Consider the following 13,532-nt stretch of genomic DNA (forward strand, 5'->3'; position numbering starts at 1 on the left):
TCTCCAGGGAGCCACAGCCCAAAGGCGGCCAGAAGTCTGGGGGCTCAAGGCAGCTCCCCTGCTGGGTCTTCAAGGAGCCTCCTTACAAGCCCAGCCACATGCCTCCCGTGGGGCCCGTGAGCTGGGCTTCGGGATGATTCGGGGACAGGACGTGGGGCCGGCTGGGGACCTCTGAGGACTCGGTGCACATCTGAGGTCACAGAGGAGAGTCCTGTTCCTCCCTGTCCGCCCACGAAAGGCCACCTGGAAGGCTGTGCGGGAAGGAGAACGCAGGGGGTAAAGGCTTTCCTTCGGCGCGCGTGGCTCCAGACCCGGGCCACGTGGCCGGCTCAGGTGTCAGCTCGGGAACGGCTCCTGCACTGGCGCAGACTAAGCCCGCCGGGGGTGTCACTGTCACACCCCAGTTCCAGAGCCGCGCACGTCGAGGCCCCGGCTCTCTGATCACGGGCAGGGCAGCCCGTCTCTGAATCGCGTGTGCTCCTCTGGCCAGAGCCGGGGGCGTTCTGCGTGCTCCCGGGCGGGACGGCGCCCCACTGGAACACAGGCCCGGCCGCCGCCGCAGAGGCGCGGGTCCAGCCCCACCTCACTCCCCGGAGGCCTCGCCGCACCGGGAGGGATTGCAGAGGAGCCAGGTGGGAACTCACGCCCGCAGGTGGCGCAGACCCGGCCCGGCTCCGGGGCGCGCCCCTTCCCGCCGGCTCCCCGCAGGCGCCCGAGCAGCCAGCACGCGGCAGCCAGCCGAGCCGCGAGCCGCCCGAGCTGAGGGTCTGCAGCAAAGGGCAGGCGCGGGCCACTAGTTTTCCAGTCGGGCCCGGCCCCACAGGGGTTCGCGGCTGAGCGCCACTCTTTCTTAGTGCAGAGGCACCGCCGTACTTTCCTTTATTTACTTCCGGTGCAGTTCGGAGGCCGCCTGGGAAAACCGGAAATAGGATTGTGGCCACCAAGCGGGCCGGAGTCGGAAGTGGCTAGCAGGACGCCGCCATGACAGGTCGGGGCGGAAGCCGGGTAGGGCGCCGCCATGGCAGGTCGGGGCGGAAGCAGAGGTAGGGCTCCGCTCTGATGGATTGGCGCTAAAAGCAATAGGGCCGCTTGGCTGCTGTGTGAACGGAATAAACCAGGCAGGGAGGGCGCCGCCATGACAACCTGACACCGGAAAAGGCGGGACTCTCCTCCGGACTGTTTCTCCCGGCACCTGCCTCGAAATGTGAGTAGCAGGAGCACCTTCCCTTTACCTTCCGCGCACACCTTCTTCTTGTATGTGACCCGGACCTAAGTCGGGATCCGGGAGGAGGGGTGGCTTCTGTTCCTTGAACCTCCGGACTCCGCGCGGTCAGCCCTCCCCGCGCGTCCAAGCCCCGCTCCCCTCCTCCTGGGAGGCGAGGACTCACACCCAGGCAGCTCGCAGGACTCCAGGCCCGGTCTCGGAGCCCCCGTTCCGCCCCCGGGTCACCCCACCTTCTCTCTTGAGACGAACCCGGGCCCCAGCCCTACCTGGCGCTTCCAGGTCGTGCCCCGAGGACCCTGACCCCTGAGGGCCTCCAGTGTCCCTCCAGTGCCCTGTCTTCAGGTCTCCGCGCTAAGACTGGTTGGGAGACCCTTCCTTGGACCCGACTCCACACCCACCTGTGGCTCCCAGGCCCTCCCAGAGCCCTGGGTCCTACTTCTAAGGCCCCATGGGGGGAGGGGGGGGGGTCCAGGACCCTCTGCCCGACCCCGACTGCGCATTAGAGTGACCAGATCTGTTCAAAGGACCCTCACCTTCTATCCCGAAGCCCCTGGCCCGCTCCACAGCCCGGCACCCCGCGGGCCCTGCGGTGCGATCGTGAGACTCAGGGACCCACCCCACACCCTCCACCCCTACCCGCGTGTCCCGCAGGCAGGCGGCGCTGGAGGTCACTGCCCGCCACTGCGGCCGCGAGCTGGACCAGTACGGCCAGTGTGTGGCCGCCAAGCCCGAGTCCTGGCAGCGGGACTGTCACCACCTCAAAATGAGCATCGCTCGCTGCACCTCTAACCAGTGAGTGCGGTACAGTTCCGGACTGGGGCGGTTCGGAGGGGGCTGGGAGTGCAGGAGGGCAGTGCAGGGGCCAGGAGTGCGGGAGGGCAGTGCAGGGGCCGGGAGTGCGGGAGGGCAGTGCAGGGGCCGGGAGTGCAGGAGGGCAGTGCAGGGGCCGGGAGTGCAGGAGGGCAGTGCAGGGGCCGGGAGTGCGGGAGGGCAGTGCAGGGGCCGGGAGTGCGGGAGGGCAGTGCAGGGGCCGGGAGTGCGGGAGGGCAGTGCAGGGGCCTGGAGTGCGGGAGGGCAGTGCAGGGGCTGGGAATGCAGGAGGGCAGTGCAGGGGCAGGCAGCACTGGGAACAGTGGGGAGGTGGGGAACACGGGGGTGGGCAGTGGGGAGCCAGTGCCAGAGTGGGTAATTCGGGGGACCAGGCAGTACCAGAGGTGGGGCCATTGGGTCGAGGGGGGACAGTGGGGTGGGGCAGTGCCAGGAAGGTCGAGCTTGAAGGTGCCCTCCCTGCAGCCCAATCATCCGTCAGATCCGCCAGGCCTGTGCAGAGCCCTTTGAGGCCTTTGAGGAGTGTCTTCGGCAGAATGAGGCGGCCACAGGCAACTGTGCGGAGCAGGTGCGCCGCTTCCTGCAGTGCGCTGAGCAGGTGCAGCCCGCAAGCCCACCTGCAGGTGTGCAGGTAAAGACCTGAGATCACCCTCAGCCCCACCCTCCCAGCACCGACCTTCACATGCATCCAGAATTCACAACACTCACCTCTTACCCCGTCCATAGCCCCTACTTTAGTCCAGCCACCTGCCCTCCAGGACACCTGTCCCATGGTCCCCCTGGCCTCTATGAACCCCCACAGTACCTGCCTCCGGCCAGAGAGCACCTAAGAACTGAGGACTGGTCACATTACTCCTTTGATATTGTTCACACCAAGGAACAAAACCCCAGGTTTGGGCAGCCTCCGTCTTCCCCAGGCTAACTGTTCAATCTTCACCCTCTCCTGCCCTCAGCTGTCCTGGCAGGTGTGAGGTTGGGGTAAAGGTCTTACTCTTTTTAATGTAAATGGTACTTTAACAGATACAGTAGGTCTATGGTATTACAATTTCATGGATGGGACCAGCCAGTGGTAGCTCAGTGGTTGAGCATCAGCTCATGAACCAGGAGGTCAAGGTTCAATTCCCAGGTTGCAGGCTCGATCCCCATTAGGGGCTGTGCAGGAGGCAGCTGATCAGTGATTCTCATTATTGATGTTTCTATCTCTCTTCCCTCTCCCTTCCTCTCTCTGAAATCAATACAAATATATATATATGTATATGTATATATGTGTGTGTGTATATATATATATATATATATATATATATATATATTAAATAAAATAAAAACTTCATGGGCACAGTTTAAAATAAATGTCTAAAAAGACTCCTTAGTGGGGCAATTTTGGAAAAAGGTTGAGAAACCTGGTTTAGATGTTTATGGGACTGAGCCCCAAAGGCGAAGATCCCCTCTGCACCAGCCCTTCTGGTACTCTCTCATCTGCCCCTCCCTGTCTCTGTGGCCCATCTTCCCTTCTTGCTCCCAGGGGAGAGGCTTTCTCTGGGCCTTCGTGTTCCTTTCAGTCTTTCCAAATGACTCATTTTCTGCAGTGGTCCCCAGGTGTTGCGAGCGAGTCTGACTGGGTTCTGATTTACTTAAAACCCTTTCCATAGACCAGGTCTCAACTCGGTGCTGCCTACGGGCCCTCCCCCTTCCTCCAGTCCTGTGTCCCAGCCCCAGGGAATGGAACTTACTCCACGTCATGTCTGTCCTGCTGGCAGGCTTTTGTTTAGCTGTTTCCTTCCGCCTGGACTGCCACCTAGTCCTGCTCACCTCCCTCAGAAAACCTCGTGTGATGGCCCCTCCCTATGCCGGGCTCCCACAGCCCCTGACTCCCTAGTTACGGCTTACAGGCCACTGCTTCGTAACCACTGCCCTCCCATCGCTTGTTTCAGAGAGGTTCTTGCTGAAACTGGGGCAGAAGCCCTGTCACCTGGACCTCAGTCTTGTGTTTTCATGAGGCAGGATAAGTGAAAGGTTCAGGCCCCAAGAACTCCCAGCAGAAAGGACTTTTAATTCTTTTCAGGAAATATTCTTAAGGAGCTCATGCTGTTCACGCTAGTTTCTTAGTTATATGTTGATGATGTTTTTTTCAAGATTTTGGGGCATCTGAATAGTAAAAACCCCACCTTCCCATCTTAGGATCAGTTGCTCCTTTCCTCCTGAGATAAGCAACCAGCCTGTCCCCATCTCATAAAGTATGCTGTATGGTTTAAAGTGCCACCTACATCTCCCCACATACACCTCTCTCCACCCTGACCTCGTTTTCTTTGTAGACAATCAGTTGAAATATTTTTGTTCATTTGTTGTTGTCTATCCCTCCTGAGTCGGAGACGTGTGCCTGCCTGCGTCCAGTGCTGGGTCCCCAGTACCTGTAGCAGTGCCAGGCACACAGTAGGGGCTCAGTGCATACAACAAGCTGCCTTTCTTGCTCCCAGTGACAGTTCACTAGGTCCCCTGTTCATGGGCTCCACAGGCAGCCTCTGCTTTGTCTACACAATCTCCCCAGGGCAGGCACAGACGGTGGCAGATGATGATGTGTTTTCCACAGGCACAGCCACTTCCTGCCTCCTGAGGACTCTGGACCATGTGAAAGCTGGACAGGAGTGACTGGCCACTTACTGCCCCAGCCCTGAAGAGTGAGTGACTAGATGCTATTCTGAGGGCCCTGGATATGGGCCCAGTCTCTGGACATCGGGACTCACAATAAATAAAGACTGTGTACACCAGGCTTTGATTCCTGCCTTCAGCACTGAGGGCCCTAGACTCCCTTCTGGGACTTCCAGAAGACTGCATGGGACATCCCTCACTCTTCAAGGGGCAACTTCCGTCTGTCACTGAGGGCTGTTTTTGTGGGCACTGAACACCTAGCACTTCTGCCTGCACTGTGGGCTTGAGCGGCTCCTGCCATTAGAAGAGCCCTGAGCAGCACTCAGCACACAGAAGGGGGTGCCATGTGGATCCAGGCAGTGGCTGCTGCAGCTTCTTCCTCTCTCTTAGGGTGTCAGGTTCCATGGGCACAGCTGGTGATCACAGGCTCTAGAGGGCAGGTCTGCAGGAGAAGAACCCCAGAGTGCTGAGCTCTGCATGCCTGGGGCTGCACCCAGATTTACTATTTAGACCTGTTGCTCCCCTGGAGGTGACTCCAAATCTCCAGAAATTGTAAGTGACTTGCCAATGCTGACTAGACTGGCCATTTGAAACCTGAGGCTGTGCCCTGGCTTTGGAAAAATGAGCTAGAGTCTGTCCTGGGGATATGATCTTTAAGACAAAGGCAGTTGGCCTGGGAGCTAAGGTATAAGTCCAAGTGGTCAGGGTGGAGGGAGCAATGCGGTCCCTGAAGGGCTGTGGGGATCTGGTGGCTTTTGTTCCCAGCTCCAGTTTCCTTGGGTTGTAGACTGAGCCCTCTAATTTCTGGCCAACGTCACTTTGCCTGAATGGGTTCAGTTCCATGTAACTGAAAAGTGTGATAACAGACAAGGCAAGATCGAGACTACATTTCAGAATACAGTGGGACCTTGACTTAACGAGTGTCCCGACTAACGAGTTTTTTGAGATACGAGCCGTCTCTTGGCCGATTTTTTGCTTTGAGTTGCGAGCTAAAATTCAGGTTACAAGCCAGCTTCAGATACCCCACCACTAGTTGGTGCAGCGAAGGTCACAGTGAACGCCACAACATCAGCCCAGCATCACATGTCTCACTTGTTCACTTTAAGATTTGACATACGAGTAATTTGAGTTACGAGCTCCGTCACGGAATGAATTAAACTCATAAGTCAAGGCCCCGCTGTATCTTCCAGTAGGCTAGATCAGCTCCCTATGTGGTGACCTCAGGGGTCCAGGGGAGCCAAATAGAAGCCTTAAACCTCTACCACACACCATTGGTCAAAGCAAGACCTGAGACAGGAGTGGCGGGGGTTGGCGGGGATAGCACCTCTCAATGGCATTTAGCTGCAAAGACTTTTGCCCGTGTTTAAACTACCATAAAATCTTCATAGTTCCTATTCCTGGGTGTTGGTGAACTATTTTTATGAGTTTTTCACATGATATGAACTTTCAAATGGCTATAAGTTTGTTAAGAATATCATAATTCTTGTTTTAAGGTCTACAGAATCTAGTGGAAGCCCCTTTTCCTTTCTGGTGTTGGTTATTTGTACCTTTCTTTTTTTTTTCATCATGTTGGACTTTCTCAATTTTATTAACTTTTTCACAGAATCTGGTTTTGGCTTTGTTGATGTCTCTATTTGTATATTAATTTTTAATTTTCTATTTATTTCCTTCTTTTTGGATTTAATGTTTGTTTTGTTTGGGGGGCATATTTTTTTGTTGTTGTTGTTGTTTATTTGCCTTTTTGACGTGATTGTTTAGCTCACTGATTTTGTCTTTTTCTAATGCATGCACTTAAATTTCCCATACAGCATGACTTTCTACTTTGCTTTTTTTTATTTGTCTCAGATATAGAAATTTAAAATTGTGTTTCTTAATTTCTAAACAATTGGGAATTTTTCTAATCATCTTGCTCAATTGCTATTGGGATGGAAACATGTTTTACATGATTTCCATTTTTTTTGAAACATATTGAGACTTTATGTCTGGGAACATGGTCACTCTTGTGAATAATCCTTGGTTCACGGTGCACTAACTTGGGTTCTTCCAGAACCAGACTTGGGGACAAGGATTTGAGAGATGCTCCCTTGTATAACTAAGGGCCAGTTAAACAGGAATACCTCCTGCCTACAGTTTGTTACAGGAAGAGGACACACTGGAGCAGCATCGGTGACATAAGAATAGGCCCCACAAATTAATAGGCCCTAATAATTCGTGGTAAGGGGTCCAGAGAGGCCAGGGGCTGGGTGCTTTGTCCTTCCTTCTATAAAGAATGAGGCTGGAGCCCTAGCCAGTTTTGCTCAGTGGATAGAGCATTCGCCTGTGGACCAAAGGGTCCCAGGTTCGATTCCAGTCAAGGACATGTACCAAGGTTGCAAACTCCTCCCAGGCCTAGGCCCTGGTCAGAGCACGTGCAGAAGGCAAGTAATCCATGTGTTTCACATTGATATTTCTGTCTTTCCCTATCTCTAAAAGTCAATGGAGAAATATCGAGTGAGGATTAAAAAAAGAAAGAAAGAAAGAAAGAGGCTGGATACACTTTCTCTCTTGGATCAGGAGCCACCTAGAACACTTTGGAACCAGAGCCCAAAATGAGGGCTCAGCTGGGATGTTTATATTTTGCTGGTCACCTATGCATATCCCAAAGCAGCCTCAACTATCACCTCGATCCCACAAACCTTCATGTCATCCTGTATCTTTTGAAACATTTTATTTGCAGGAAATAATTCAAAACGCGGCTGGAGTGGCTCAGTGGCTGGAGCATGGACCCATGAACCAGGAGGTCATGGTTTGATTCCCCTGGAAACATGGCTGCGTTGCAGGCTTGAGACAGCTGATCAATGATTCTCATCATTGATGTTTTCTACTCTCTCCCTTTCCCTTACTCTCTGAAACCAAAAAAAGTATATATTAAAAAAAGAAACTCCATATCCCTTATCAGTCATTGCCCTTTAAAAAAAAAAGGGAGAGAAAATAATTGAATAAATGTTCAGAGGTCGTCACAGAATTATTCATAAAGCAGAAAACAAAATAATGTTAAGTCCATTAATTAGAGGTAAATTATATAATTTATGATGTAGCAGGAGAAAAGATACTAGTTGTTATTTTTCAGAAACATTTTTAACATTTGAAGTAGAATATATTATCAAACAGAAATATAACATGATTTAAAAATACAGATAAGTGCATATTTACATATATAACTAGCATATCTGAAAGGATATGTATAAAAATATATGTAATTATTTCCAATTTAGTATGTGGGTGATCACTTATTTTAAACTTTTTTCTACCTATAATCAAATCATTTTTTAATAATCTTTTATTTTTAAAAAGAAAAAAATCAAATCTAATCCAATTTCTTTATTGTAAAGATAAAGAAATTGGTCTCAAGATTTAAATTGTGTGTGTATTTGAGTATTGAAGATGAGGATAAAGAAGTGTGTCTAGTGTAATTCACCTGGAAAGATGAGCTGGTTTGTTTTTGCTTAAAGGTTGGCAGTGTTTTAATTTTTTCTGAACCAAATTGTATTTGTAAAAATAAATCCCATGACTAGCCACAATTCAGAAGTTCATGCACTTGACTAATTGTATCACAGACATTAATACAGCAAAACACAGACCCACAAATATCTCAGTTTAGTTCCTTCCTTCATCCCCACACACATTTTCTTGTTTCTACATGGCTCTATTCTGCCTTGTTCATTTCTCAGAATAGTCTTAGGACTCTCAATTGCCTTGCTTTCTGCTGGTAAATTTATATTTATTTCAATTTCCATTCTATTCAACCTCGTCTGTCCATTCTTTAAGCTTCTTGCTATTCCGTTTTCTTTGATTTTCTTCTCTTTAAAATCTCATTCTCACATAGTTGAAGAAAAAAAATCTATTTTAACATCATATAAAGTCACAACTCCTTAAATGGTTTTAGTTCTTATAGTTTTTCACTGTTTGCACTAAATATTTTACTCAGGTTTCTTTCACCTTATCTTACATTTCACATTACCTTCTTTTAGTCCTCCACCTTCCCTTTATCACCTCACTGTGGAGTGTATCTCAGAAGACTTGCCTCTGGTTCAGTTCATCATTCTCCTTTTGTAAAGTACAATTTCCATTTAATTTTTTCCAGATAATGTTTCTTCAGTCCTTAAGGACTTAGCTCTTTACATGGACTTTGGTGGAGGTCATGGGGCAGCCCCCGCAGGTCTGACTCGGGTGGGGGTATTTGACCCCCCCTCTCCTCTGACCCTTGAGTGCCCCCCAGACAGGCTCCCTCACCTTCTTCTGCAGCCTCTTCTTGGACCTTTGGATGTTCTGCATCAGGCAAACCTGGAGGGCTGCTTCTGCCAGAGTGGAGGGAAGGGTCATAGAGGTCATGCTCACCTTACACCATTCCCCCCACCACACCTGATCTCACACCCTGGACATTTGACCCAAGTCAGCTAGTACCAGTGCCACCCAGACTGCAGCATGCTCTGCTTCTGGACGACTCCCAGCTACAACGCTCACTCGCTGTGTGTGACCTTAGGCCTGGGACTGGTCTCCCTGACCCGTTCCCTCCTTTGGAAAGTGGGAGACCTCCACCGAGCTCACAGGTTCTCCTGAGGACTCGGTGTCATTCCGGTCATCAATGTTCTCACCCTCAGCCCTCCCGGTGGCACAGGCCAGGGAGCTCTGCACTGTCGTGTTCTGTCCTGAACTCATGACCACCCTGTGAGGCCTGTAGCATGGGTGGTCACCCCTCCGTGTCAATCGCAAGGAGACTGATTGGCAGGGAGTGCTCTAGGGGCGCAGTGGGAAGTCAGAGGGAGCACACCCCTCTGTCTCTAGTCCAGCCAGTGGGACCTGAGGCCAAGCAGCCTTTTTGTTCCCCTTTCCCGTGGCAATCCCCATCCCTGGGACAGGCAGGAGGCACTCCCCTTGCAGGTGTGGAGAAGACACAAGTGGGAGCAGGGCCCTGGCATCCTGAGGACAGGCTGGGCTGGTTTGGGGAAGAAACGTACCCCACCCACCTGTTCACCTAACAGCCTGGAGGAAGCTAAGGGCCAGCAGGAGGGGCCCACATGGAAGCCAGAGACCTGCTCAATGTGCCAGCTCTGCACCCCAGCCTGGAACAGCCCGGCCACCACCCTGTGTGCCATGACCGGGGCCTCTTGCCCTTGAAACTGCTCCCCACCCCCACCTGCCCATGGACCAAACAGATCCCTCTTCCTGGTAATCAGGACCCAGAGGTTGAGCATTTTCAGAGAATCTTGTAAGTGACAAACCACCACAGCCGCATCCTGTGCAGTCCCCCCTTCCCTCACGCCCTCCTCTCTGCAGATCTCCAGGCTCGCTCTACCTTGATGAGCTGTGCCCTGCTCAGTGAGTTGTCTCCCTCACACAGCTTTTGGAATGTAACTGCCCACCTCCTGAGGGGAGGGAAAGAGGAAAGGCATGTTTAGGAAAGAAGGGGGAGACGGGTTAAGGACAAATTCCTTTTGACAATGTCATGTTTCAAACTGCCCTGGTGAGGGCATCGCTGCGTTCCTCTGAGCAGGAAGGTCTCCGTGGGACTGGGGCAGGGCTCTCATGCTGGTCACGTGGGCCCCCTTCCCATTTCTATGGAGCAGCTCTGTTTTGATTTGGAGTTTCAACTGGGCATAGTGTTCTGGTGCTGGAAATGGGGTGCTGGTGCTGAAAATCTCCACTCACACAGACGGCAGCACTCATTCTGCTGGGGTTGCTGGCCCTCTGCTCTGTGGGCTGTGCAGCAGCAAGTGGCTGGGCTGGTGAGGCCCATAGATCAAGAAGTGTGGGGAAGCACAGGACTTGATTGGAAAGTCTGGAAGGAGGAATCTCTCAAAGGTCGGGGGCCTCTGGGGGACCTTGCTGAAGGTGGCAGCCCCTGCCTTGACTTTTCCAAACAGGTCTGAGCCCGAGGTATTTACTGGAATCTTTATGTTTGTCTTTAGATGCCCTTGCTTAAAGGACACTGCAAATGCATGTGTCTTCTCAAGGCTACTTACCCTGCTGATAGTATCTAGAAGTTAATTTTAGTTCAAGCTGTTGCTACAATAAAAGCCTAAGGAGTCAGGAGAACAGGGCTGTTTGGGTTCTCAAGCCAAGCAGTCCCTTAGCCGTTTCTTTCACAGAAATGTGTGTCAGAGTAGTCATTCATCTGTCATTCGGGGTCTGCCAGTCAGCCCATCAAAGAAGCTCCCTGTGACCTTTCGGAGCTGAGGACACCTGCAGCCACAGCCACAAGAAATCCACCCCTCAGTCCTACACCTGCAGGAAACCGAATTCTGCCCACAACCAGGGTGAGATTGGAAGCATCTCCTTTCCTCCTAGACACTCAGGGGAGACCACCGTCTCAGCCAAAACCCTGGTATTTTGAGCCCCGAATCAGAGGGACCACTTACGCCATGCCCTGCTCCTGACTGCAGAAGCTGTCAGACAGTCACGAATGTGTAGTGTCACTAGGTTAGTGATAACAGCAAGGAATAACTATGCCACATCCTTTATCAAAGCAGGTTCTCCGTCCTTAGTTGACTTGTATAGAAGAAACTTCCTACTGGAGAGGGTGCTCATTCATGACACAGTTTCCTGAAAGTGAAAGTTACCTGTTGCTTTGATGGGAGAAGTTCTCTGTGGGGCCCTGTGCAGCTTGGTGGAGAAGGTGAGCTGTAGGCCTCTGTGAAGGCCCAAAGAGGAAGGGCTGAGGGGTAGGAGCTGCAGGGGTTCGGAAGAGAGGACACCTGGCCCACAGTTCACTCTTTTAAATGAGTAGTTTAAGGCTTTATACTTATCAGATGGATACTGGAAAGTGCTATGGGCTGCTTCTGAGACGACCTCCAATGTTCCCTGCTTCCTGTGTAATCCCCTCCCCTTGAGTGTGACGTGGAATGTGTTGAGGACAGGTTCCTCAGCCAGGGACTTGACCCCTCTGGGTGCAGGAAATTGGAAGAACACACGAGTGCCAGTAAGTAGTTGGGACATGCTTTATTACGAACAAAGCAGCCACAACTGGCTGGTCAGTGGCACCTTATATACATGCTCAAACAAAAGAGGCCTCGTGCCAATTAGTGACATCAGTGCTGCATTAACATAAACAGGTTATATAAGGCTGTGCCTGCACAGTATGTATATTGCTACTGCTGAGTCACTGCCCTCGTGCACATGAGTAGGGCCAAGGGGACTTTAACATAGTAATACTACTGGGTCCGTGCCTGTACGCATACGTATGGGGAGTAGGCCTTGAACCCCTGGCGTATTCTGGTCAGGCCCCCACAGAATGTCAATGTTGTGACTGACTTGCTAGTACGCTCTCTCTGCTGCCCTCTTGCCTTTTATGTTTTGATGATGTTGGGGAACCCATGTGACAAGAAGTGGTGTGTGGCCTCTTGCTGCTGAGGGAAGCCTCTGCTTACAGCCAGAAAAATACTGAAGCCCTTAGTCCTATAACCACAAGAAACTGAATTCTGTGTGAGCCCAGAAGCAGAACTGTCCCCAGCATAACCTGTGATGAGCCCCACATCCCAAGCAATGCCCTGGTTGCAGCCTCCTTAGACCTTAAGCAGAAGACCCATCTGGGCCTGGACTCCTGACCCACGGAAACTGACATAATAAAACTGTTAATGTGGTGATACTGTTATGCAGCAATAGCTTCTAAGGTAGAGACCTGTGTATTTGTCACAGACATTAAAAGTGAGAATTGAGGGTTTGATCTATTCAGATTTTCTCTGCACACTGATTATATCTGGAGAGTTTTGCTAACAACTGGGATGAGTACAGCAACCAAAGAGGTCTATGTGATCGTATCGGGCATATCTGTGTCTGTATCCAAAACAACCTCAGGGGCCCTGAAGTGAACTGCTCCTGTTTGTAGGACACAGCGTAAGAGCAGCGAGTTGGTGGCCTGCAGGAGTCAATGCCAGGGCTTCTGCGCTCTGAGGAAGCGGATGCCTCACGTGGTAGCAGATGAGGATGGGAGGAGGACGGAGAAAACAGGAGAGCGCTGTTCTCCGAAACCAGCAGATGTGAGGTATGAACCCCATGAGCAGAGCGGGTCATGGCAGAAGCCGATTTGTTTTCTTAAGAGACTTTGTCAGATCATGAGTCCAGGCGGTGCTGTCAGTGCCACTGGAGGCCGCAGGGCAGCAGGTTCTGTGGGGAAGGCAGCACAGCTCTGGCACCTGAGCACAGGAGTCTTTGGGAGGACTGGGGGCAACTGCCAGCACAGACTGGGGTCCTCACAGAGAGGCATCTGGACGTTTATGGGCAGACCAGGGAACACCAGGAGGAGAGCTGGATGCCCTTGTCAGTGACGCTGCCTCACAGGTGGGACAATTAGCAGGATAAGACACTCTGTGGATTGTCCTCTAGCTTCCCTAGAAACCATAGCTGGGGCCATGTTTGGTGAGTGCTGATGCTTTAGCACCAGATAGAAAGGATGAGGGGAGGGGAAGGAAGCAGGGAAGGATGAGAAGTCCCCACTGGCACTGCATTGCCACAGGCTGCCAGGACCTCAGCTGCCTGCGTGGGTGCCCACTGTCACTCAGGACATCTCCTTGCACCCGAGAGAGAAGAAGTGAGACTTTACTGGCTCCTTCCTGCCTTATTCCTATGGATCAAACTTTGCCCTCTGTATCCTCAGACCAGGGAAATGTGTGGATATTTTGGTTTTAGGGAAATGACCACAGAGAAAGGCAGGCCACTCAAATTTCTAAGAGTGACTCTGTCTTAGTATGTTTGGGCTGCTCTGACAAAAATACCATAAACCGCATGGCTTATGAGCAACAATTTATTTCTCATAGTTCTGCAGGCTGGGAAGTCCAAGATCATGGTGCTGGTAGTT

The 13,532-nt window shown here is 51.6% G+C and overlaps 1 protein-coding gene across 1 annotated transcript; it reads left to right on the forward strand.

Annotated features, from left to right (window-relative positions):
- The first annotated feature begins 1,031 nt into the window (after positions 1–1,031).
- CHCHD5 (coiled-coil-helix-coiled-coil-helix domain containing 5) lies at positions 1,032–6,092 on the forward strand. The gene is made up of 4 exons (XM_081101193.1): positions 1,032–1,204; positions 1,877–2,017; positions 2,519–2,684; positions 4,641–6,092. Coding segments are annotated over exons 1-4 (333 nt in total). The 5' UTR covers positions 1,032–1,202; the 3' UTR covers positions 4,665–6,092.
- Positions 6,093–13,532: the final 7,440 nt, after the last annotated feature.

Source organism: Myotis nattereri (genome assembly GCF_964212035.1).
Source record: "Myotis nattereri genome assembly, chromosome: 10".
Classification (NCBI taxonomy): Eukaryota; Metazoa; Chordata; class Mammalia; order Chiroptera; family Vespertilionidae; genus Myotis; species Myotis nattereri.

Excerpts from the sequence above, each read along its gene's own strand:
- CHCHD5 (XM_081101193.1), top strand. Across the intron at positions 2,018-2,518 it reads GCTCGCTGCACCTCTAACCA|CCCAATCATCCGTCAGATCC; the intron begins GTGAGTGCGGTA and ends CCCTCCCTGCAG. Across the intron at positions 2,685-4,640 it reads GCCCACCTGCAGGTGTGCAG|GCACAGCCACTTCCTGCCTC; the intron begins GTAAAGACCTGA and ends TGTTTTCCACAG.